The 27,189-nt window shown below is 44.2% G+C and overlaps 1 protein-coding gene across 1 annotated transcript in view; it reads left to right on the top strand.

Annotated features, from left to right (window-relative positions):
• The first annotated feature begins 5,299 nt into the window (after positions 1–5,299).
• Positions 5,300–27,189, top strand: part of ahr2 (aryl hydrocarbon receptor 2) — a 47,399-nt gene continuing 25,509 nt past the window's right edge. Inside the window, exons 1-2 of the mRNA XM_069520864.1 lie at positions 5,300–5,839; positions 13,156–13,343. Of these exons, the coding sequence (XP_069376965.1) occupies positions 5,781–5,839; positions 13,156–13,343 (247 nt within the window). The 5' untranslated portion in view covers positions 5,300–5,780. The remainder of the gene's footprint in view (positions 5,840–13,155; positions 13,344–27,189) is intronic.

Raw genomic sequence — 27,189 nt, forward strand, 5'->3', positions numbered from 1 at the left:
AATGTTGTTTTTTTCCACTTTAAGGTCTTAAGTCTCATTTTTTCCAACAAATCTTAACTTTTTCTTCGGGTCAAAGGAAGTGGAAGTAGAATATTCTCTGTTCTGATATGAAGAACATGACATTTAGACTTTACACACCAGACCGGCTTTGAGAAACTCAAAGATTTAAGGTTCACAGTTCAGGATTTGCATCTTTTTCTGTGTAATTAATCAATTACATTCTTTTTTTTTTTACATTGAGAATTCATTACAAACTGTTCAGCAGCAGTGAGACTGCTTTCAGTTTCCAAAAAGAATTATATTAATTATTTAATTATATAAAACAAGCCCCTTTCCAGCACATTCTTTATTTTTATGTTTATTAAATTAATCCGAGAAAAAAAGGAAAATGCTGCCATTGTTGACTAAAAACCCTCATGACTCTAATTTCTGTGAACGTAATAGAAAGACTGACACACTTCTCTCCGTGTTCGGAACGTTTCACCACATTTGTGCTAATGAAGTTCGTTTTACGTCTCGTTACTCACAGAAAACAATTGTGGAGCCAAAACCAGGAATTGTTTTCTCTCTGCAGATGTGAGAAAAAAAATTCATCTGCCCTTTCCTCTTCATAAATTACTTCCCTGTTTTCACCGAGAGGATTCTGTGCCTCGAGTCACGTATTCAAACATACTGACATTAAACATACTATTGGACAACAGATGACGTCTAATGGTCTCAAACTCACCAACAAATTCTCCGTCCTGTGTCAGAATCAGTGCATTGAAGGACCTGGACGTTTTGTGCAGCATCTGTTGGGATTAGAAATCATTAAAGCTTTCATTAAATCATCTTTTTAACCCAAATTACATAAAAGAAAGATGGATTTTCTGAGGATCGTGGACATAGTTTTGGTTTGAGGAGATTTTATTCTCTACCTCTATGATCAAAGCACCAGATTAAGAAATATCTATTGAAAACAGTCATTCTACTTTGTTCTTTTTCTTTAATTTGTCACCCATGTGCATCTCAAATACACGATTCTATCAGTTTAAAAAGCAATGTTAGTCTACAGGTACAACGCCCTTGTTATCCAGAACAACCCACAGTCGACTATTTTAATTGAAAATGACATTCTGCTGAAAAATAGAAAAGAAGTCCCTCTGAGAACTCTGTGATTATCCAGAGCAGCATTGTGTCTGTGAAGACGTAATCAACGGGGTCATGTTCCGGCCAAACAAAGTCGCCGGAGATAAAAAATCTACCACCGCGGATCTGTGAGGCGACGAGATTCTGACCTTTGACCTTTCTTTCTTTCAGTAGGAACAGGAAGAGGAACTGGAAGACTCATTTTGAAGAGTAGCACGGCATAAATACAAAATATTACTACTTAAGACAGTCGCATCAACATTTCAGAAAAATGCAGCACGATTTCTAAAAAAGAAAACGAAAGAATTTGGCTTATAGGCGACTGATCAATCTCCCTAAAGGTCAATTTAGCCCGTCGAGAGTTTTCAGTGATATCACATGATCAGCACACAAGCCTGCTCTTTTCTTTTTGCCTTTCCCAGACCTCAGTATCGGATATATATTAAGTATATCAAATATTAACCAAACATTTCTCTAATTTTAGAAAATGTCTATTAATTATGAATACGTCTGCTAATATTCAAGCCTGTGTCTCCGCTGCACCTGCAGAACTGTGTTTACAGTGTTTGTACTTATTCACTCAGTGACTGTGTAACTGCTTTTAGCGAATTATGGCCTCTGGATTTAAAACGGCACTTTTCAGTTTTAATTCCACAGTTATTTACAAACCAACCGCTCTCCCTCTGAAAGTCCCTGCCTGTGTCCAAACTCGATGACATCTGCCACCAATTTACCAGAACACGCCTATCCCGGATACGACTATTAACCAGAGCTGCAAACTGCCACACCCCCGGGGCTGCACAGCTCTCACCACTAACCAGGGCTGGAGGATGAGCCACAGGTCCGAGCCCATCCAGACCGGCCCGACATGGAAAAAACACGACTGCAGCAGGCCTGTAATTTCAAGAGGCTGTGACCTTTAATCATATCTTGATCTACATCCTTTATCCCTGCGTCTGTCGGTGGCCCGGTGCTAATTTGAGACGACGGATGTCTAAAAAGTTTCACCCTGACCGTCGTCCCATGTTTGGTGCCATTTCATATTTTGGAGATGTCTGTGTCAAAGCTCCAAGAACGACCAGACGGAAAAAGACGCTTACATAGTTCTGCCAGCGGTCTGAGGAACCAGAAAACAAAGGTCCAATAATATTGTTTATAAATGTCAAAGCAGAGCGATTTAACCTTGGTGGAGCGTAGATATTCTGCAGGAGGTGAACTCCGACACATGTAGGTGGAAACTTCCACATATGCATCAATAAGTCGACCTTCATACCTTCATAACCCACATGATGCAGAGTCACAGACATCCGACAGTGACAGGTGAGAGACAGAAAGAAAGAAAAACAACAAGAGGAACCCAGAAGAAAACTCAACCGATAACAAGAGGAGCAAGAAAATCTTATCATTATTACTCATCACATTGTTCAATGTGTTTCAGCTTAAACAGAAAAGTATCGGATGCAGAGGTCCTGTTGAGCAAGGCACCACCTTCATGCTGCGTGGAGCTGTGGCCCGAGAGAGAGGGTCTTATGTGCGGACCCTCTCCTGCTTCAAGTCAAACTTCAACCACACAAATTTCACAAGTTGTAGTCAGAGTTTCAGGAGCCGTGTAAATGCCACCACTGCATGTTGCAATAAAACGCTGCTGCAGCCTGCGGTGGCACAGTGGAAAGTTACTGCAGCTCTTCAGCCTGTTTTGGTGATGCCAAATATATAAACCGGTGCAGTTTAGTCATAGAGCATGCTAATGATGAGGAACAACAGCTCCTGGCTTAGCAATCGCCTCTGCTCCCTGTGTGGTGAATGCCAAAAACTAAAACAAAAACAAAAAGAAACTAAAAAACAGGTCGGTTTGTAATTCAACTGCTGCAGCGGACATGTTCTGATCAGAGGAAAGAAACACAGCAAACTACTGATTCATAATCAAGCTGTCAGCCAAGGACCAAAGTTAGCTATTATCCTTTAAAAAGCACATCATTTATTTTAATTACCGACCATAAATCATTCTGTGGATGTCTCAATTAAGAGAAACAACTGCTCGGCTCCATTAGCGTCTCGAGATAACAAAGCCATTAAGTTCCAGCTCTGCGGGCACAAATGCACAAATCAAACTGTCATTCTTGTCAAAACCCTTCTAAGTAAAGACTGGGAAACAAAGAACAGAAAAAAGGTGCTGTGGCTCTTTAAAAGCGTCTCATAAAGAAAAATGAGCGAGCGCGGCTGCCAGACGCTCAGCGCTTGAGCCAAGCTGTATTAAAACAGGGTGTATTTTAAACAAAGGTTGCATTTTAATAGGGCCAGAGGGTGGCATATCGCAGATAACTGTTGACTTGTAACTGCCGTGTTTAGTGTTGAACACAACCATGGCAACATGGATGCCAAGAGTTCCCCCTCAGCGCTTCCACGAGTCCAACCTGAAACTGTTTTATACGCAAATCAGTCGCAAATGAGAAGTAGATTTTAATTACAGGGAAGAAGAAAAGACCAAAATGTCTTTACACGGGATGGTTTACACAATGAATGTAAATCAGTCTGCGCAGGGTTACACCATCTTCATCATCATCATCATCATCATCAGGTAGAATACAATTTGTTCAAACACCATCAACTGCAAAACGACATCCCCTGATCTCTGCTGCACCGACTCTGGCTCCGAATGACGCCATCAACCTAAGATGGGATTGTTTGTATCCAGGATATTTTGGCTTCATTTCTGGAAAGGAGGAAGAGGAGATGGGCCGTCCATCTTTATTTACAGCCCGTGCTTTAAACTAGAGAAACCCCGTTAAAAAGCCTGAAATAGATTTCCTGCGGTTCAAAGCCAGACATCGACTCCTTGTGTTTCAAGCCATTCATTGTCCTTTTCTCCATCCTCGAGAATCCTGTCGACCCGGTGACGCGTTCAAGTTCAAACCATCGTGACAAGATATATCATCCAATAAATTCCAATTTACGTCTGAGTTCACGTGTTAATGTCTTGAAGCTGGATCAGGTGACGAGAAGTGACTTTGTGCACCGTTCAGTTTTTTGTATTTGGTGCATGGCGTGCTCCAGCACGTCGCTCACGGGGCACAATGAACAATACAGGAATTATTCAAATTCAAAACCTGAGTTGACCTCACTTTGAGAGGACGTAGGAGGACACAACATTTATCAAATATGTAATAAGCATTGGTGTTTCCTGTTGTAACCGATACTGCAGCTGGTGAGAGATCCACATCAGTTTTGTTCTTGTGGTTATTTGGCAGTGAGAAGAGATTTATTTTTTACCACATCATAACACATTTCTACGACTGCACATCCTCCTACTCATCGAAGTGATGGGGCACAACTAACCTGCGCAGGTGGAGTTTTACTGCTTCAGTTATTTCATCCCAACGAGAAGATCTTCAATCTTTGTCCTCAGAGTTTCTGTTTCTCTGAAGCTGGATTCAAACCTGAACTTTCATGTGTTTTATTTAAGCTACACAACGAGTTCTGTTCCTGTTTTTAATAAACGAACTGCACATTAGCTTTAGCTGCTACAATGCTAACACCAGTCTCCCACGATGCTCGCTGAGGTCATCGTCTTTTTCAGCAATTTGATTGGTTGTCAGGCGTGTGACGTTATAACAATATAATTCAAATAATCTATTCTTATTATTTATACTAAAACATTTGAAAAGTTCAGGCTCATGACAGTGGAATTATTGTTTTTTTAAAAAAAAAATTAGGATAATTAATTAATCAATGAATTGATTCTTTTTATTCTATAATAAAATATATAAAATATAACAAGCATTAAAATAAAATGATTGATGTTTGACATGATGTATTGTTATTACTAGTATAGTATATAAGTATAAAAATAAAATGATTGATGTTTGAAATGATGTATTGTTATTACTAGTATAGTATATAAATATAATTCTATGCTCAAATATATTAAAAAGTATTATTATATTTTTACTAATTGAAATTATTTAAACTAAATAAATAAAATATATTTGATCATATAATAATTATCAGTTACCTAACTTTCATAATTTACAAAAAAAAAGTTGAAATACTGTGCTGTGATTGGTTGACCGTGTTTTTAAGGTCGTCCGGGTTGGTTCGCGGTTTCCCGCTCCGCGCTGCCAGTGTCGCTTGGCCCACATTCGGTCCACCTTAAACATTTCTCCTCTCGCGTTATTACGGTGACACACACAAACACACGAGCACGCCCCCCGCGCGCACACACCAGCCGCGTCGGGAGCGCGCGGCGGCAGCAGCAGAAGCAGCGCTGTCAAATCACAACGGAGGAGAAAAAAAAAATCCCTCCGAGGACTTTTTCTTTAACTTTTCACCTTTTAACGCGTGGAACTTTTGCGGTGTTCTGCGGGGAACCGGCGCGGGAGCGGGTCAGCGGCGGGAATATCAAGAGTTACGACAGTTCACGTGCGTCTTTTACGCAGGAGTTGGAAGAAAAAGTGAAGTAGTTTCAGGCACCGGGAGGAGAAGGAGGAGGAGAAGAAGAAGGAGGAGACGGAGGATCCCTGCTTCTTTCACTCCTGGTTATTTTTTTTTATTGTCGTTTTTACCGTCGAGGGGTTTTTCGGTTCTTCCGTCTGGAGGTAGAGATCCTGAAGATCCCGGGCTCGAGCCTCCGTGTCCCTCCTCGCGAAGCCACCATGCTGCCGAACACGGCGCTGTACGCGGCCAAGAAGCGAAAGAAGCCAGTTCAGAAAATGTAAGTCACGCAAAACCCGCGGTGATCCTAATTATTCTGTTTACGTCGTGTTTACAGTGACCTCATTGTCCGGCGAGCCTGTTGTCTGCGTGTGATCCTCACCAATGAGTTCACGATCCAGTCTGACGCGAGCACAACCGCAGCTGTAACCTTGTCAACTGCGTTATTTCGATCGTGCAGCGAGGTTCTGCAGAGATGTGTTGTGTTTTCAGGTGGTCGCAGCTGAGCCTGCACCTCCAGTCTGAGCTGCATGGGGACCAGGCTGTGCAGCAGCTCAGGAGCTGGCCTCTTGTGTTTGCAATAGAAGCGACATCGTCCTGAGCTCGATCCATAAAGTCTATTTTCCCCCCCGCTGCGGTTATGCAATGCTGGCCAGCCAGACCAGAGGTAATGTGAAGTGCCGAAGTCCAGCGGCAGCGCAGGCCTCTCCGCATCCAGCACGGAAAATAAAAGAAAACTGTGGCTTCAGTACTATTTAAATCTAATTATACCATGTGAGACAGCTGGCCCTCTCAGACTGATTCCTGCAAATGGACTCCACTCAGATCTCCTCTCAAGAATCCTCCGTGCCCTGTAGGTGGGGAGGTTGACATCAGGAATATCATCACACCACCTTATGGTTCTACTTGTGATTTAAGTAAACATGCACATGGCATCTCGTCCCCCCCACCCCACCCTGGATTCCCCTGCTCGGTCCCCTGGAGGGCCCCAGACCACAATTTAAGAACTGCTGCTGCACACTGTTGCTCTGCAGATCATTCTTCAGGGTTGCATGTGCTGCATGTTCAGAAAACACCGTGACACGAGCTTTTGCAGGTTGCAGAGTCTGACTGTTCCCTTTAAATGTGTCAGACAACAAACGTTGGCCCTCAGTTTACATACAGATGTGCAAACATCCCTTTTCTAGAACCTTCAGGGGAGGTTCTCCAAACCACAGCGTGTAACGGCTCGTTTATTGACCCTCGGAATCGTCTTGACTTTCAGACGGGTTCCATGTTTAAATCCTTTATAACAGGCCGTTAATGGTGAGATTAGAAAAGGAGATCATTTATATTATAGATGACTAACCTTTAAAACATTATCCCTAATAGAAACCTTTTATGGCTCTGCAAAGATCCTTCAGAGGAGTTATCTCTTCGTGGTTTGTTACTTTAAACTTAAAAACATCATCGTGCTACAAAGAACCTTCAGGGATGTTCAATTAAAAAAAAGCAATTAAAAATCACTTGAAGGTGCCATTAAGAGCTAAATATGGGTTCTCTATGGGTTAATGTTGAAGTAAACTTCAGCCTTTCATGGTACTTTTTACTTTTAAAAACTTTGTAAAGGTTTTGTAACAGTGGTTCCTCTGAGACATTCACAGCGTTTTAGAGTCAAAGTGAACTTTCCTGTTGTTCAGACCATACGAGGAGAAGAGCACAGCAGAACGAAATTGCGTTTCTGTGCGAATTTAAATTAATAAAGTAACTTTTAACAAAAACAGACACAGAAGCAAAGAGCTAAAGACAAAGTAAGTTGGTTCTTTAAAGTACGAAGCCTGAATAGTTGAATATAAATCCTTCACGGTCCTCCGCAGATCATTCTGAGGAGTTCTCTGTACTTTCACGCTGAAGTTGCTTCTGCCTTTCATGGTACTTTTTTACTCCAGTCAGTTTTTTTAAAGCGCACAGTGGTTCCTCTGGGAGCATTCAAGGTCCTGTGAAGAACATGTAGATGGGTTCTACAGAGGCACATGGTTTATTCTAGAGTATTCTGAGGGGGTTCTTGAAAGCCTCGTGCTGTAGTCGTAGTATCCTCGTTGCTCCACGCTGCTGTGAGGAACCCTTCAGGACTGAGGAGCGGCTCTAATCCTCCCTGTCCTCCTCCTCATCCTCTGTGATTTTTTTTTTTTACCAGTTTGTGATTTTCTAACTTTAACAAGCCAGACAGAGTGTTAACTGCTCCGCTCGGAACCACAGGCTGGAGCCGGGAACCCTGGGAGAACCCTGCCAGAACCGTGGTTTCAGTGTGTGTGTGGTACTACCTGCATTAATCATAATCAGGACGCGGAGCGAGAGCACTCTCACGCAATGTTTCCACGAGGGAGGGAGGGAGGGAGGGAGGATGGCGTAATCTGAGACTCGCTCTGTTTTTTTTCTCCTCCTCCTCTGACTGCCACAACATACTTTTTCCTGTCTTTCCTTCTGTCTCTCTGTGTGTTTTTTTGGGGTTGTTTTTTTCCTCCCTCCCTCGACTCAAATTAACATAGTTCTGTGTCACGCAAACGCTTACGTAAGTCTGCCATGTTCACTCGCCTGGGTTTTTTAGGAAAACTTACTCTCTGGGAATTTATCTTTTTCTTTTCTTTTCCTTTCTAGTGGGGGTGGGTGGGTGAGTTATGAGTGTGTGAGACGGAGTCTGTTTAACCGACAGGCAGGACTGGAGGCGGTGTTACGGCAGAGAACCCTCAGGCACTTCACCTTTTTGTTTACGCTGCACTGTGAAACCAGAACATTCAAATTTATGGTAATGTCTGCAAGGAGGAAAGAAGGAGAACTGTGTTGTTCAGCCGCACAAAAATGTGCACAACAAAGTTTAAATAAGGAGACGAAAGCAGACAGAGACACACGATCTGAGACAAACCGCTCACCCTTTGTGATTAAGCGTAAGAACGTGACACTGTGCTCATCACCGTTATATCTTACAGGTATTTGCCACCAGAGCTCCAAGCTGTTTTCAGACTGTGTCCAGAAAACTGGGTCAGGGCATTTCCCAGAGTTTGCCTTTCACACACGAAGCGCAGGAGATCGTCCGGGTCACACGAGTTCAGGTGGATCCTGGGTAGAGCAGCAGGAGGAACGACATGTCGTAGAAATCCTGCTGTGGAAATCACACGTTCCTGTTTACAGCACATCAACACCGGCGTCGTCCCTTATCACCAAACGCTGTTGAACCGTGTCTTCTGCTCGAGTTGGCGTCTTTGTCGTCGTCTTGTGCATGTGTGTTGGAAACGTTTGCTATGCATTTCACACACTAATGTTGTAAATAGACTTTACACACTGTTTCCTGGATTAATTAAAAGTAATAATGGAGTTTTTCTGCAGGCAGAGGTGTCCCATCAAAAGTTTTATGATGGTGGTCTGTGGGGGAAAAGCTTTTTGTGCCGCAGGGAACATTCATGGTTCAGTCCCACGTGACGATAAAAGTAAATCTTCTTCTTCTTCTTAAACTGGGGAAAGCATTTCTTTGTGCGTTGTCATGTTGAAAGAGGAAAGAGCTTTTCTCCAGAGCTCACTATGCTCTAAAATATTACTTTATGCCGCAGAAGATTTATTTAACTCTGGACTTAAAGGGTCGAGGACGACTCCGGAGATGCAGTGATCTGCATCAGAGCCAATTCTGATGGGCACAAAACCACGTTTATTAGTTTCTTTATTTATGGCTCTATAAAAGTTGAAAAATGAAATGTGATGATTTATGAGCCCTAGAAAAAAAAAGGCTATAGTCAAAACATGAATTTCTATTTAGTTCCGCTTTTTATTTTGATGGTAGGACATCAATTGAGGTTCTCAAAGTCGCAGAATGATGAAATGAAAAGAAGCATAAAAGAACAGAAAGTGGACATTTGTTCCACAGGGGACCTCCGCTGTGCGCTGACAGAGAAATGTGGAGCATGGTTGCACATGCATGTGTTTGTATTCAGTGTTTGCCTGCAGATGAATTCACGAGCCAGATGATTTCTGTTTGTCAGATACAGTGAAAGAGACCGGGAACAGAAGGGTCGCTGCTCTTCCTGCTCGTTCCGCTGCTTCCTCGTGTTGCCGCCGTTGTTTTTGTGTCGGTCTATGGGTAGAACGTGATTTTGGCAAAAGTCGTGCTGATGCATCTTGAGTCCTGCAGCAACAGACGCACAGCTTCTCTCATGACTTACACGTGACGCTCTCCCAAACATCCACTTCCTGGATGTTATGACACCGGCCGGTTCACAACACAGTCAGTTGTTGTTTTATTCATGCTTTTATTTTGCTGGTTTTTTTAATTCCTGCGTTTTGGTTCATAACGATGACGGACGCTCTAATTTCTAATTTGTATGGATGAGTAACGTTATATCTTTAAACACTGACTTCAGTCAGTAAACACAATTAAAACATGCATATCAGTACTCACTAATGCTGGAATGTAGGATTCTCAGACTATTGATGTCGTAATTGATTATTATTAACGTGGTGTTGAGTTTCGTGGCTACACACAACATTATTATACTTTATTAATTACAGATCAAAGTGTTTGTGGAGCTGAATGAACTCAACTTTGAACACATGCACTCTCGGCTCCGTTGTTTCTGAGTCTTATATCTCTGGAGCTCTCACACTCCTCTTTTTTCCTGTATCATAACTCCGGCAGGGAGCAGATGCCAAATTCGTATTTAGTTTCTTTTGTTCCGCTAAGGTGTCGTTTCCCCCGTCGGAGACAAAGTGCCTTTGTGTGAACGCAGGGGAGTGTTTCTTCAAATCCAACACAACTCCACACTCTCTCTCTCTCTCTCTCTCTCCCCCCCCCCCCCCCCCCCACACACACACACACACACACTCTCTCGTATATACACGCCCCTTCCAGGACAGATTAAGCAGATAAAGCGAGAAGCAACAACACTGCTCGCTCATTGTTCTCGCAGGGAGTTGTGCCGTCAGGAATGCAGCGATAGCCATCTCGCCTTGATTTCAGATATGTCGTGTTCTGGAGTATTATTGGAAGCAGATGTCTTATTTACAGGAGGGATAGAGGGAGGGAGGGGGAGGGATAGAGGGAGGGAAGGAGGGAGGGAGAGAAGGAGGGCCAGCGTCCACATTTTACACATTTGTGTTGCAGTTACACTTCAGACGTTCCCTCCACCACTGTTCTCCCAGAGGCTGTCTGCCTGAACTGAACATGTCTGCCCCGGTGATTGTGTTATATTAAAGTTTTGGTCCCAAAGTTTGTGAAAGTTTGAACTCCGGTGCGAGTCGAGGCACGAGTCCTCCTGACACGTTTATTTTCGTGTTGTCTCTTTGATGGCTCCTTTGGACTGAACGTATTCTACAACACCTTCTGTGAACATTTTCTTTCCACTTGCAAAGAAACACCCAGAGAAGAAAGTCTGTGACCGGCCGGTGAATCACATTCCTTCTTCTGACTCGTTGTTACACATCATCTTCATTTATCGTATTTCACAGGAAGCCTTTTCTTACCTTCAGGGCACAACTTGATATTGGCAAATAAACCCAGAGCTGTTTACATTGTGTATCCACTGCAGACGGCCTGCAGGAGGTTTTCCGTTAGAGACGTCGAACAAACACAACGAGAGAAGAAGTTATGGTTTCCACAGTTTGACACTTGAAGGCACCGTTAAACCAAGTGTCACTGCCTGTGGGCACACAGAGTACGAGCGGGGGTGGAAGCCAGGACATGTACGTGTTAAGTGGCGTTAAGGTCATTTTGCACGGCCGTCATCGTCTTTCTTCGTCTTTCTCTGCTCTACAGATACAAACCTGCATCCTGTTTTAATTTTAAAGGCTGGTGGAGGTGGAACTGAACGTCACTGCCTCGGTCATCTGTGGTTCGTCCTCCGCTGCCTCAGTTTGGCGAATTTATTGTTCCGATGAGAGTCAAGCTATTCGTCTGGTGCAGGTCTAGACTGGAAATTTAAACTTTCCCCCCCCCCATGTTTGAAAGATTGAATTTATAATGAAATTTTGAAGAATCTAGGTTTGTTTATCTTTCTTTGGAACCAGGTCTCATTTCTGTGCTTTCTTCAGATGAGCAGTCGAGATAAAGATGACTTGTGTGAAAGGGGAATCTTGAAATGACTGGTTTCTTTTCTTGTATCAACTTTCTGTCAAACATGAGTCACTTAAGTCACCAGTGGTTTTCTGATCAGGAATTGACGATGTCAAAAATCGTCCCCGAAAAACAACGTATAAGTTCAGTCGTCAGACTAAACCTCGTCCGTCAGACTGGGTGAAAATCCCCGTGGAGCTCAGGTTGACCCCAAAGCGAGCGGCATCTCCTGGGCCGGCCTCACACCTTCTGTGGGAAAAAAGAAAAGCCCCTCTGTGCAGCGGAGGTCTGGTTTGAGTTACAGACGAGAAGCCGCTGGGTTTACCGCCGGTCACCGGAGTCCATTTACAGACACAGACCTGCCGCTGAGCTTCATCTGTCCCGACGACGTCGACCTGCAGCTGAAGCCTGAGCGAGGGGGGGCGTTTACCACGTTACACAAGTTAAAACAACAAAAAAACGTGTCAGGAATTTCAATATGAAGCAGACGGAATCAATTTCAAGTCAAACCCGACAAATATCCTTTTAGAACTTCCTGCGTTTCTTTATTATTTTCTTTATTAGCTGAATATCTTGATTTAAAATAAAGCATCCTCGATACGGGTGCCGCCATCTTGCTCCCTTGATTCTTTTCGCGGTGTCTGAAGTCAGCAGGATGTTCTGAAGAACTCCATCTTTGAACTTTCAGTTTTGTGTAATTTTTTAAATGGCGGAAATCAGATTCAGGAAGGAAACTGTCCATTTCCTCTCTCTCGCTCTCTCTCTCTCTCTCTCTCTCTCAGTAAATGTGTAAACACCCCATGACTCCTCACATCCAGAGAAACGACTCCAGCTGAACGTGACCGAGCGGAGTCGAGCGCCCGGGTGACAACACGTCCCTGAGCAGGTGACGTTCACCTGGTTCCCATGGCAACAGCAGATGGAGCTCCTCCACAGCTGTGCCTCCGGAGAGAGGAGGTGGTCGGGGCTTTGTTGTTGTTCACTCGGCCGACGTTTTCTCTCTGCAGTCGGCTCAAACCGGCTTCTTAACTTAATTTGCACACATGAAATACTAGTATCTGTGTCCACGGTCCTCATTAAATGTGCTGCAGGTTGTGAATTCATGTATATTTCTATACATGTAGTGTTTACCATGTGGTGTATGGAAGTTTTTAAAGTTGGTGCTGAATAGTCTCATTATTTCACTTTCACCTCGTGTCTCATCTGTTGCAGTCGTCAGTGTCACGTCTCTGTTGTTTTATTTGCTTGTTATCTCAATTTGTCCCAGCTGCTGCTGCGCTGACGCACACAGACGTCAGTTAACAGAACATATTTAGCCTGCAGCTCATTGGTTGTACTCATCGTGACCTTTCTCAGTCTCAAACTCCGGCTCTGACTTTCAAGGGAAACTGACCTTTTAAAAAAGACGAGTCAAGCTTTTTATTTTCTACTAGATGTTTATTTTTGACAAACCATGTCCTAAATTAACCTTCTGCTCTCGATGTTAAATCCTTTTTTTTTTTTTTATTTTGTGTCCACAGCCCCAAACCTCCACCTCCCGATGGCATCAAGTCCAACCCGTCCAAACGCCACCGTGACCGGCTCAACGGGGAACTGGACAAGCTCACCAGCCTGCTGCCCTTCCCCGAGGAGGTCAGGGCTCGGCTGGACAAGCTGTCCGTCCTCCGCCTCAGCGTCGGCTACCTGAAGGTCAAGAGCTTCTTCAATGGTGAGTGTGGAAACATCTGAAACTCTCACAGGCTGCATCACCGAGACTTTTAATTTATTCCGTATTTTGCCACTGAAGCAGCTCAGGTATGAAACCCTGCATGTTTTTAACCGAGATATCAATTTGATATTCATTTAACTTTTCTCTGTGGCAGAAACTGGAAGTAGATGAAGTATTTAAATTATTAAATGGCAGGTATTTGGACTAAAACATTCAAAGTCAACCCTCATACAACAAATGCTGCATTTTGTGGAAGCAGAGAAGAATAAATAGACTTTTAACTTCAAATAATGAAGGTTAATTAATCTGTCTTTATCTTTTTAATGGAGCTTCTTTTGTATTTGCAAAAATCATCGACATCTTGAATCTCGAAGTAGAATAAGTGAATTACCAGACAGAGATTACATGGCTAAGAAGAAAACAGGCCAGCTGTTTGTTTTCCAAATGTTGCTGTAAATCTCTGTTAACAATTACTTGAAAAAGAAATAAACTTCTCGGTTCTTTAACAAAAAACAAAAAAAAAAAAAGAGGCGAATCTCTCCTCTGGGAACCAGGAGGTTATTTATAAAAAAAAAAATGAATTCTGCCCTATTTCTGTCAACATGGCGCTGGGAGGTTATTCCAGTTTCCATCCAGCTTCCTCACATTGTTCTGCGACCTCTTTTGAAAATAGCAGCAATTAGATCCAGAAAGCCTGAAAGATGAGGTTCCTATTTACAGTGTGTGTGTGTGTGTGTGTGTGATGTAACCTCACAGATAGTGTATTCCCGTATATTTGAAGCCGTCCTCCTCAGCAACAGGAGGTGTGAAGTGGAACGAGAGGAGGCGAGCATTTCTCAGTACGTGTTGCCAGGGCGATGATACACACACACTGTACTTGCTTTGGGGACATCGGCCTGAATGCACAGTTACCCTCAGAGGCTCGTGTGTGTGTGTGTGTGTGTGTGTGTGTGTGTGCACCTGTTGCACGTGGATGTTGTGCTCCGCACGACTCGTCTGAATTTCTACAGAAAACCTGGCAGGAAAACATTTGCGATTGTCGGAAACTTTTTCTCCGGTGATCGATGAGCTGAGGGTCTGTTGACGACACTTCTGCTCTGGGGAAGTTCAACGGCCATTTGCACGGTTTCTATTCTACATTATACAACATTTTTCAGACTAAACAATGGAGTGATTGATTTGATTGGATTGACGTCACGGACTTACATCATTACCGAGGGAAGAATCCAGACAGACAAAGTCAACGGCAGCGATGCAAACTGAGAATAACTGTTGATTGGTTGAACTGAGCAGATTCTTTTCACCGAGACATTGTTCAGCCCTGATTTCGGTCTCGGTTTGTGTAAAGTGTGTTTTTACAGACGTCAGAGCCCGTTTGCTTCGGATCCATTAATTATTCGGCAGCGTAGTGTCGACTGAACAGATGCGTCGGGAGTCTGGTTACTCACCCAGGGCTTTTATTTTGAAAGGAGAAGAGAGGAAAGAGTCATTGATAAAACCCATCTTCTGTTATTGGAAATGAAAACTCTTAACGTTGTGGATATTATTATCCACTCTCTCGGTGTGACTCAGGGTAACATGGGTCCAGTATTCCTGAAGCTTGAGCAAATCATTTGGATTAACCAAGAAACGAACTGACGGATTAATCGATGATCCATCATAAGCTGCATCCCTGTGTCATCATACCACCAGGCATGTGTTTTTTTATTTTGACAGGTACTCAAGTGTTTAGTGGGATAATCCAAACCACATTCAAAATCCATGTTGGCACGTTCTCCCCAGATCTGTGCAGAATTACCCACTGAGCGTGTCGCAGAGTTTTATTCCAGCTACCTCGCCCAGTAGCAGCTTATTTGGTTTTTGAATGTGACACACACCCGCAGGTCATGACAGGCTGAGAACAGATTTATCAATAAGGACGAGATGAATGCCTATTAGCAAAAAAAAATTCATAATAGCTATTGAGATCACAAACACATATACAAACACTTGTCGCTCCACCCGTTTCTTGGCCACTGATCCGTCACCTCTACCATCGAGCCACACCCGTTTCCTGTGGCGGCCCCTGCAGCACCCCGGGGCCCCTTTTCCTCCGACTGTTCAGCCCTTTCCCCTTCGGCTCCGACGTCTGAGGTCCGCAGCTACGCTCCGCTCGCCGCCCCGCTCCAGCTCAAACAAACGCCGCAGGACTCCAGTGTGTTGTTACAGCGGGGGGCAGGCGGGGGGCGGCTTGTTAGCACGGCAGGTCTGCAGCAGGACAACTCGGGGCTTTATCCATTCATGAAACCCTCCAACGCACACACACACACACACAGTTCCCCCAATTTTCCCTCGCCCTTCAAAGGTTTCTTTTAAAGTGGACATTAAACGCATGCATCAGACTTCGCTGAGAGCCCATCGCGGTGCATGTTATTATCTGCATTTGATGTAAAGTATTATTACTGATGCTTTTGAGGTTCTGTGTAATGACAGGTCCGCTTCTCCACCTTCAGGCTACATCCACTCTCATATACCTTTTTCTCCTTAAAACTAAAATGAGCTTTTAGCTCTGCATCGGTAATAATATCGTACTGACACACCTGAGCACTCATATCACGCGGCGTAAACAGGAAGCAGATTTGTCGATCAAGCATTAAATCAATCATCAACCATGCTCGTAAAATTTTAATTTCCTGATATCTTTTCATCAACTGCAGTTTATGAGCCGAGTGTCTGGGTTTTTATATTTATACAAGGTAAAGTACTCATAGATAGTATAGTGTGGTTAACTGTACACGTTCTCCAGGTCTCTCCTGGTATGTGCTGATAAATGTTCCAGCCTAATAATGGTCATAATAATTATGACTCTTCGTCCATTCGTCCTCTGTGGATCTCTGTCTTTGCTTCGCTCTAATTGCGATAATAGACCGTATTGATTTTATTACATTAAACATAAAAGTGCTTTAACGGTCAAATAAAAGCCAGGCATCAAAGAGAGGCAATTATTAAAAGTGTAGAGGGATAAAAGCACCAGGACGGAGGGTAGAAATAATCGTGCAAACAGTCAAAATAAAAGACATCGTGCAACGAGCAAGTCCATAAAATTCAGTTTACAAGGTTTAAAAGGTAAAACTGATGCACTGCAGCTGCCCGAGGATTTAAGTTGAAATGAGGCCGTCTCCTTCTTACACTAAAGTTCACCAGGATCTGTTTCTGCCGATATCTCGATTTCTCAAACTGCACAAAGTTGTTGATATCTAGAAAGGAATTCGTTTTACTTAATATTACTTAAGATACAGAAAAATGAGTCGTTCTCGTCAGGTTGGATCTGTAAAAATTAAATGTACTAATCAAAAATATCAGAGCTTTTCTCACATGAGCAGTCGTGGTATGATTGATGTTTGTAGATCATCGTCTTTCTGTTCTTGGACTGATGAATCAATGAACATGGAGGATCTTCTGTGAAGTCATGTTTGGAGCCGGGGCAGCGACAGGACAGGAAGTGGCTTCGATATTCTTAGAGTGCAGACTGAGCTTTTTCCAACCATGCCATCTGGGCAATTAGCATCTTTTCTTTTTTTTTCCGTGCAGAAGTACAACATGTGGACGAACCCAGAAGTTAGATGTTGATTCATAGCTTTAAGTTCTAAAAACGTCTAAACAATGGTCTGAAAAGGACAGACGCTGAGAAAGACGGCGTGAAGATCTGTTTTTTTCTCCATCACGTGTTCCCTCATGATGAACCTCTCGACCTGTATTTAAACATTCAAGGAGCTTGGTGGAGATTTAGAGCACAATAGGAGCTCCAGGTGTTTGGATGGATATCTGCCAAAACAACCAATCTATTAATCAACGAACTGCTCAAACGTATTGAGAAACGAAGCCGCTGTGGTTGATTGTGGCCCTAAAACATATTTGCTAATGTGATCAAAGAGATAAGCGATTTCTAAAAATCGTCCATCACGACTTTGTAACTCGTCACGTGACACGAATGATGCAACAGCGAGAAAAGCTCTGGTTCTGCACGAGTGAGTGAAGACGCGACCGTGTTAAAGCTGCACAGTCTTTTGTAAATGAGCATCGCAGCCTCGCTGCCCACATCGCAATTAAAATAGATTTCCAGTCGGAGCTCTGCAGGCGTCAGAGAAACAGCAGCGCAACAGTCACCACAAATTAAATCAAGATATTCCCTCCATTCCCAGGACAAACATTTACTTAAGGGCAATAAAATTCCTCCTTCTAATCACATGATCTGAAGCCGGCGTCAGAGGAAAAGTAAACGGCAGCTCCGTCTGATCATTGGACTGTTAAATATAGATTATTGATCCATTTAATAGGTTCAGGTCCACTCAGTGTTCCCATGAGCTAACTTTTTTTTGCAGATATTTAAAATACTTGAGCTCTTACCGCTCTATTTTAAAAACCCTCTTTTCTTTCAACTGATTAAGCTAAAACCTAAATGTGAAACGTAAACATCCGACATGTGCAGCTCTTCTATTTTGGTTGCCAGTTGCATTATGGGTCATTTTGGTCGTCAGCCCGCAGACGAGGAGTGACTTCATTTGTCTGCTGAAAGAGAAATAATGACATTCACAGATTCTAAAAAGCCCAGACTGACTGAGCGTCTGCGGCCTCGGTGAATCCCTCATTGTGACGAGTCAGAGTCTGTGCGATGGTGAATTTCCCAGCATGCCTGTCAGCGAACAAAGACGACCCGGGAGTGTAAAGGCTCATGCGAAGGCCAGGCCGGCACGTCGGAGCAGCAGGAAGTGGCTGAGAAAGGAACGCTCTGTGTCCGTCCTCCCGTCCCTGTCTCTAACCGAGCCGCAGGATGGGGCGGAGAGGCCACTGGGAAACGCCTGGAGGTTTGATCCCATGGCCGACGCTCACAACACCGGCATTGTTCAACGCCATGAACGTTTTCTGAACCAGACCTCCCTCATGTTCAGACACGGCTCTGTTCGTCAGTGTCTCCGTCTCGGACTCTTTCTCTGCTTCGCTTTGATTGTGGAAATGATCGTTGGCCTAATTATTGTTTTTGTTCATATAGTTTTTATAAAGTTTCAAACTATGGATGGATTACTGAATGAGTCAAGTCAGCGCAGGTCCAGGGGCCCAGACGGTCAGGGGGCCCCTCAACCAAGTGACTGGTTTCTTGTTGAAAAGCCAATCAAAAGATTTAAAATGAAAACAGAGAAACACAAAATGACCAGAAAGAGACAGAAATGCTGCAAAAAGATGCAAAACAACAGTTAAGAGAAGTGCCTCCAAAAGATAAAATGGCCACAGAGGGACACAAAACTGATGCAAAATGATTAAAAAAAAGATGAAGTGCATCTCAAAGGATCCTTGTTCGTTCAAATAGATGTAGAAACTGCACTTAAAAGACTCAGTTGCCTCATATAGAAACAAAACTTCTGCAAAATGACATGAAACAACTGCAAAGATCTGGAAAACATCCTCAAATAGATAAAATGGCCTCATAGAGACAGAACTCTGCCTCAAAGCGACTAAATAGCCTGAAGTCAAACTGACAGTGATATTTCATCAGGATTAAGAAAACTCCTTTACAACGCTGCCATGTCAGAAACGAACACAGGCTCCCCGTCGAGGGGTTTCAGGCAAAGGAGAATCTTTTGTTCTTTCCGTCTTGAGTGTGTCACTGAAATATTTGCCCACAGATCAGTGCTCTGTGATGAAGGTCCTCTTGAAATCCACAGCGCATCGATCTGAGGTTGCGACATTTTTCCAGAGTGGATGTGTTTGGTTTTTGGAGTGAAGTCTGATGAGGCCCCAGCAGAGGAGGTTTCTGGCTGCGGAGAGCTGTAATTTGTGGTCTTATAATAGCTCGGCTGAACTTCCCTCTCCTCTGCTGGGCCTCGGGAAACACACACACACACACACACACACACACACACACACACACACACACACACACACACACACACACACACACACACCCCTCCCCTCCATGCATTTTCCAGATGTGTTTCCAGCGGACGGTTTCAGGCTGCGCTCAGTATTCCCAGCAGATGAAACCTGCTGGAGGTCGTCAAGCTTCCTCTATCTGAACCCCATGACCCCCCCCCCCCCCCCCCCCCCCCCAATCAAACCCCCAGACCAACCTCAGACCAGTCTCATGGCCGAGGACGGAGGACGGGGGTTGAAGGTCAAGGGTCACCGTGCTGTTAGAGATACTGTAGAGCTTTTAAACAACAGCTAAGAAAACATCTCCACTCACTCGGCTTGAATGTTGGATGAATTTAATCTGGAGTCTCGACTTCTCCCTCTTCTGCTTTTTCTTGCCGTTTGCCAGGCAGGCCGATCCGAGGCGTGGACAGACAGAGACCAGTGTTGTGGTTGTTGCTGAGGTTTCATACACACACACACACTCACACAAAAAAAAATGTAACATATCAGCAGTTCATCTCCAAAACACGAGGCAGGTCCTGCTGCAGATCCACTGTTTGGCAGGAGTCTTGATCCGGGTAACCGCTGTCAGGAAACAGATGCATGTTTAACAGCGTTTGGTGGGACATGCTTACGTCCTGAGCTGAGTGAGGCTGAGTGAAGCTGAGTGAAGCTAAGTGAGGCCGAGTGAGGCTGACTGAGGCCGAGTGAAGCTGAGTGAAGCTGAGTGAAGCTGAGTGAGGCTGAGTGAGGCCGAGTGAGGCGCTGCTGCTCGTTCTGCGAGACGTTTTGTTGGTCAGGGAGAGAAAAGTTATTTTTCTCTCAAATCACAGGATTTCTGCAGGTTGTGGGCTCCTGGAATATTTGGGGCTTTGAAGATACATTTTCATCCTGTTAAACTTAGAAATATGAGAAAAACTAAATTTGTCCCGATGTCTGATTGCACCTGCTCCTTTATATTGAGTTCTTTCTCGAACCATGCGTATTCCTTTGAAAGTATTTATTATATTTCTGCTTTCCGCAATGATTTGTTCCGCTAGTGTTCATTCATTGTTTTCTGGGAAGGGATAAAAACTTGTTCAGTGAGGAGAGTAAAGCCTGAGAACAGAGTGATAGAGAACTGGGTTGTGTCAATGAAGTATGAGCACCAATATTTGTATTGGCAGAAGAGACAAAGTCCAACAGAGAGACCTTTGCAACGCTGCCACAAACTGGTTCTGTCGTCGCTGAATCAAACAGAAAACAAGACGAGAGGAGGGAGAGAACAAATGGGAACCATTTGAAATGCCTTCGACTTGTGTAAACGTTCAAGGAAGTCTTCATGCAGCTGAAGTTTCAGTGCAGTCAAAGATCACAAATGAGGCTGTGATGCACGAGAGAAGAAAAACGTGTTTGTTTGTGATCTGATTCCTGGAAAGGCTCTGGAATGAGTCCTGTGCGTCTCAGTGTGTCCAGTGTGATAACATCAGACCTGCAGACCGTCTGCATGCTGGGTCGCAGTCAAAACACAGCAGACAGACGCTCGTGTACAAACCTGTCCAGGTATCTGGGGAAGACCACTGTGTGTGTGTGTGTGTGTGTTGAGTTTGAATCAAAGAAATAACCAGCCGCAGGTAAACTTAGACCAGAGGGATTCTGGGACACGTGTGTTTCCCTACACATCCTACACAATGCACATGGGAATCGCACACGTATGACTCTTTTCATCACAGCGTCCTCCCGGCCTGTCGGTGACATCACACGTTGTGGTGGGCGTGCTTTGTTTTCGTGCCACGGTGTTGTTTCTGTGCTGAGCTCTATTCCTCCTGCAGAGAACAATCATGAATCTGGACAACAATCAAACAACCTCCGTCTCTTTCATCTGTCCGCTCCCCATCGGTGACTACGGCCTTACTCACTTTTATTTATTTATTTTTACCCACAAATCTCAACACCTGACACATCTGCTTGTGTGGCAGCAGTTGCAGTTTGTCGTCATGTCCCTGTTTCTGTTGAGACGTTGCTACCGAGCCTCGTCCAGATTTTTATATCCACTATAAAAAATAATTAGCATCGTCCTTCCTTTTCAGCCGTCCCTGCCAACCTCACACAAACAACCCAGCGGCAAACAAAGAGCGATGACAAGTGTGTTTCACCTGAAAGGAAATTATATAAGATGTCAATTCACCAAACTGTGAATGAAAACAAGCTTTTTTAACATCGCATCAAAGTTAATAAATGATAAATGCAGTTAAATCAGGTTAAAATCTGTTTTTTAAAAGGTCACGTCGAAACTAAAGATCACAGAATTGTCTTGAACTGTTTACCCATGATGCAGTGAGTCATCTTCTATTTTTCACCTCCAAACAACAGAGCAGCTCTCACCGAACACCTCCACAAATATAAACCCTGCAGAGGTTTTCTGTCCCCGCCGCAGAAGACACCAAAGCCTCACAGTCAATGATGCAAAATGGCAGAAACACACAGAAAAAGTCAAGAAACATAAAGAAGCAGTGGAAGAAAAAAAGGTTTCATGAAAAGCAGCGTGCAGCAGATAAGTGGGGATTAATCGGTGCTTCGGTCTGACGTGCAGCTCCGCCTGGAACTCGCTGCCGCCGAGCTCCACGTGCTTGTCAGTTAATCAGGGGGAACCTGTAAAACACGTTGACTAATCTCTCCTCTGTGTCTTATAGGAAGTTATGTTTGTCAGAGGAAGTCAGGGCGGGAGGAAGCGCCCGGGGCGAAGTGGCGGTGGAGAGAAAGGTGTCTGCTAACCTCTGATCTAGCCACAGCCCTGGGGCCAAACAGGGCTAAACAGAGGCTCGGACGAGCTCGAGAGACAGGCGTTGTTATTTAAAGAAGAAGTACAGGACACGATGTGCTCTGCGCTTTGTGGGTTGTCTCGAATCTCTGTTGCAATTCTGCTGAGAGCAAACAGGGACAGAAAAGATGGATCGAGCTCCAGCAGGAGATCAAGCAAACGTTTTCCAGAATACGATTAGAAAAAGGACGTTTAAAAAAATCGAAACATTCGGGAAAATAGAGAATCTGCAGGATTTATTTCCAATCAGAGATCAAACAAAAGCAGCAGCTTGTGCACGTCACAGTGGATTTTTTAGTTTTTATTGCTTTATATCGTATTTTTCTGCTGCAGTTTTACTTTGACTGAATAAAAGAGAAAATCATCCACAGTGACAAGCAGCTGCAGGTCAGAGGTGAGGCTGACCTTTTACCCAGAACCCCCTGCAGTAGGTTACAGGTAGCCGACAGTTACTTTAAAGGAGAATTACTTTGTGCGGGTAAGTGATTCTCAAGCCACAAAAAAATAGATTTCCGTCCATAATTAACACGTTTGTTTTGGGATCTTCACGAAGCTGCAAAAACGTCTTCATGAGAAAATCTGAGCTGTTTGAGTGAGTGGAGATTTATTTAAAGGAGACGACTGTTTGCTTCTGCTCCTGTGACTGAGCAGTTCATGTCTCTATATTCAGAAATCTTTTATGATAACTGGCGTTTCTGTTGAATGTCAGTTGTGCTGAAGCTGCAGGAGGAGAAGCTGCATCGTGGCTCCTCGGAGCTTCTTAAAGGGTCGTGTTTTTACCCAGGACCCTTTTTTTTGGGCGAGTGCAGTGGTTCAGATATTTCCAGGGTCAGGATACAGTTACCGAACCGTCATGATCTCATTTTCCTCAGAGGAACAAGCTGCTTCCTGACTCCACTTCCTCTTTATCGACCCAAATGTGTCGCTCAGAATTAGTCTCTCCTTTCATTAGATAATTGCCGAGCTGTTTGTGAACGTCCCTGATTCCGAGGGGAGAGGCTCCAGCCAAGCGATTTGATTTGTCGGAGACGCCGTCCAACAATGATGATAATTAACACGGTGACAGCTTGTGCAGCTACGGGGGAACTTATCATCGATCTGGATTGTTTTCTGCTGGGCGTTCGTTGTGCCGTTGAATATCTCCTCAAACGTTTTGAATTAAAATGATCTTTAATCTGATTGTTGTGCTCCAGGAAACGTCCTCGTGTTGTTAAGTTTGTGGAAATCACAAAAATAAAGGTAAAGCAGCAGACACACCGGAATAAAGCAACACAAACTACACCCGAACCTTTCATTCGCTCTGAATATGTGAAAATAAGTTTCCCCCCAGTGTTTCTCCACCAGCTGTCCCGAAATGTAACTGGATAACCTGGAATGAAATTAGGCCAAAGGTTTGCAGCATGGGAGAGGAGAGCCAATAAATGGTCCCAAGATAAACGCCAGGATCAAAATATGATTAAAGAGATCCGCGACATCAAAGCGTGTTTACTCCGTCTGACTTTTCTCTTGTTTTTGGAGTTTTTCTCGTTGAGAATCGGATACTTTTACCACTTCGAGCCTCCAGACGAAGGGAAAAATCCCTCTTTGCTCAAACACGTGACGAGGACTCACAACTGCAGATTCTTTTGATTTTAACGCATAGAATGTTTGGGAATCACCGACTTCTTATTTTACACAGGAGGCGTTAAGGAAGACTGTAAGGCAGCATGTGTTCACTCACGCTGGACTCTCGTAAATGCAACTTTAAAGATGTGTTGTGCTTCAAACTGTGAAAATATGACTAGAGTAAGAAAATGAAAGTGTTGATTCCCTCTGGATAAACCACTTTTTGGATTTTCTTCTCGTCTGAGTAGCTTGAATGTGTTGAGCTCTGCATGTTTGGTGACCGCCTACTAGCAGATCAGTTATGAAACTTTATTTATTGAGCTCAGGTCGACATGGCGACCAGAGAATCGGGCTCTCGCTCCTCAAAGATTCCTGCAGCTGTCGGGTCTCGCCACCTGTTTTTCCACTCTTGTGATTTTGGTTCTTTTGCGCTCAAGTCTCTCCGCGGCTGTAAATCCCGCCACACCACGTGCGGGAGCCTACGGCCGCCGATCTGCTGCGTTTTTCATGTTTCAACCTCGGTCGCTCCGTCCACCTGTCGCGTCTGCTCCACGTCACACCCCCCCCCCCTCCCCCCCTGTCCTTCGGAATCTGTGCAGAGACAATCAGGAGGGAACGTTGAGCAGCCAGGACTGTCAGATATTGGGAGTCCCCCCCCCCCCCCCTGCACACGCTGCACGTCTGGAGCTGCAGCGGCCCGGTTGTTCTTAATAACAGGGAAGCGCGTTGGGTCGGATCTTTATGATGGAAAATTACTGGCAGCCTCTTTGCCCCACCCCTCCTGCCGATGAATGAGAGTTTACACAGGCAGCGAGGCAGCTATGTGTGGGTCATTAAGGAATCAAGGAGCTGCCAAGAGACAGTTTGGTGCAGTGGGAACCTGAGCTGCCGTTCAACACAACTCGATACCCGCAGTGACAACTAATCTCAAATTATAGATTCAAGTCGGCCTGAGGAAAACAAGAGAAACCAAAGTGATCGAGCAGCTGATGAAATATTCATCGTGTTGCTGCTGGAGCTTGATCAGAATATCACTTATTTGTCTTTGGAGGTTTCAGGAGGATGAGTGGCAGATGTTTATTAGACAGTATTTGAATTTCACGAGTCAATTTCTTAGTATTAATAGTCAACGTTGGACAAAAAGTAAAGAGTCGTAAACACAACTAAGAAAAGAAAGTTGCAAATATTACAATAACAAAGACGTTTGAAATATTACAGCCTTTTTTTTTTCTCTCTGACTAAAAATAACCACATTTGAATTTGTCTAAATAAAAATAACTGATCCAGTAAAGTCAACAGGACGCTGCGTCTGTGTTTTTCCCGCCAGAAACAAGTAAAACTGGGTCACGCTCATCAGCTCTTCGTTTCACGCTCATCGTCCCGCAGCTCATTTTAGCTTTTCAACGCAGACGAATGCATGTGAGCGACGGCGGCAGGAAACGTGATCCGCTGCGAGGCAGACGACACGACGGCGAGGCGCGTTAATGTAATCAGCAGTTTACATCACACCCCGTCCTTTTATCGTCTGTCTTCTTCGGCTGTTTATTTTCTGTTTCTTCTCTTGAAGCGCAGAAGAAAAAAAGCCTGTTGGAACAGATCCCCCCCCCCACCCCATCCCCCGTATCTTTCCCAGCTGTCCCTGCGGTTGTTTCTGGGAATATTTTTAATCTCTGAAATGAAAGTTGTGTAATTGATAGGGATGTGTGCCACTAAAGAAGACACAATGGTTTTAAGTTTGACCAACACTGCGTCACCATCTTAACTTTTCCTTTCCTTCTTCTTCTTCTTCTTCGTGGTTGGTTTTGTCGTGGTTTTTTTTGCGCCTCGTCACCGACTCTGATCGGACGCCAGAACCCAAAACAACCTAGAAGCAAGAAGTAACCCTCTCCCCTGAGCTGAGAGGTGTGGGACACTTTCATGTGAATGAAGACAAAGGAAGACGTCTTGTGAAATCTCCACAGAGACGTTTGACATCATGCAGTTTCACAACACGCTCAAACTCCAGCGCAGTAGTTTTACTTTGAACCAAATGTGTTTTTACTTCTTTTATGTTTTTTTTGTTTTTTTAAAGTGTTTTCAGCCTCATCCATGACTTAATGTTTTCAGTTTCTCGTCAACATAACCCAGCGATGCTCCTGATGTCAGCGCACATTTCTCAGCTGCAGTGTCATTGGTTTAGATTAGCTCACTGGAAACTAAGCAGCAGCGTCGGTGAATGGGAGCGGGTGTCACAATCTATAAAAGAGCCCCAGTGCTCACATGAGGACGGTGTTCGTCTGTCCAGATCAAATTAGTCTCTGAAACCACGTCTTCTGGTGAGGTGACGTCTGCAAATGTCTTGATCCAGTTTACAACCAACTGAAACAAAGAAAAGCTGGAAAAGCTGCAACATGGACCGAACTAAAGAATCTAAACACACTTCAAATCAATGTTAGCTCGTTCCTATGCTATCAAGTGTTTCTGATTGATTTTAATGAGATATTTGATGAGTCAACGTCAAAAGCACAAGATGGAGGCGTTCGTATCCAGGATATTTTGGCGTCAGTGGGAGGAAGGGGATAGAAACGGACACTAACGAGGCTGAAACCACGAACTGATTGAGCGGACAGCGTCCAGCAGCTTCGCGGTGACACCGTCAGCGCCGTGAAGCTGACAGCCGGCCTTGACTGCAACGCACCAACTGTTGCCGCTGAGTTCACTGGTGACAAATGTGTGTGTGTGTTTGCATACTTCTGAAGCCGTTCGATCCAAATACTGAAGCAGGAGAAATTGAGACCTCTCTCGCAGGTATTAATGTGGCAGCTGTAGAGGGGTGTGCGTTCATGTGTGCGTTCATGTGTGCGTTCACGTGTGTGTGAGACATAGTAAATCATCCCGGCTGTAGGTGTTGGCGTGTGGCCGCAGGATTCACCCCGACACATCGGCACACGTGACACCAGGGGATTATAATTAATGGAAAAAACGATTAACTCAGTGAAATGAATAATCCTGAGAAGCCACTTCCAGAGCCGGTGATTAGTTCAAGTGCTGCCAACATTATCATAACAAGAAGAAAATCTCCGTCTCAGATATGAAGTCACTGTGGGTTTTTTTGTTGCTGCATGAAATCATTAAATCAGTTTCATTTTTTTTGTGGCACTTTCTTCTTCTCTGATCAGTGAATGATGTTTTTAAGTTTCGTAAATTGAAATGTGAATACTCTTGCGTGCCTCATCTGGCTCCTGCAGAAACCCTGTGCGTCAAATGTGAGGTCCCTGACTGAGGAAATTCTTTGCGGCCCCAATCAATGCTGAAAACATGCCTGTGTCTTTACACGTTCAGCTTTCGGTGACTCCAGGTAGATTGTCTGCAGCGCTGCTCCTCGTGTTTACATACTTAACCGGTGCAGATGAAAGAGGAGCCGGCGCCTCCCTCCAGCTGGTTCAGACATGTCGGCAAACATGGCCGTCCTCGCTGTTGGGCCCAAACACCAAAACAATGACTGGGTCTGTGTAATCACTCTACACACTGCGGAGGGTTTAACCCTGTCGTGACCCTGCAGGACACACAACT

This window comes from Paralichthys olivaceus, chromosome 24, assembly GCF_024713975.1.
Source record: "Paralichthys olivaceus isolate ysfri-2021 chromosome 24, ASM2471397v2, whole genome shotgun sequence".
NCBI classification, from domain to species: domain Eukaryota; kingdom Metazoa; phylum Chordata; class Actinopteri; order Pleuronectiformes; family Paralichthyidae; genus Paralichthys; species Paralichthys olivaceus.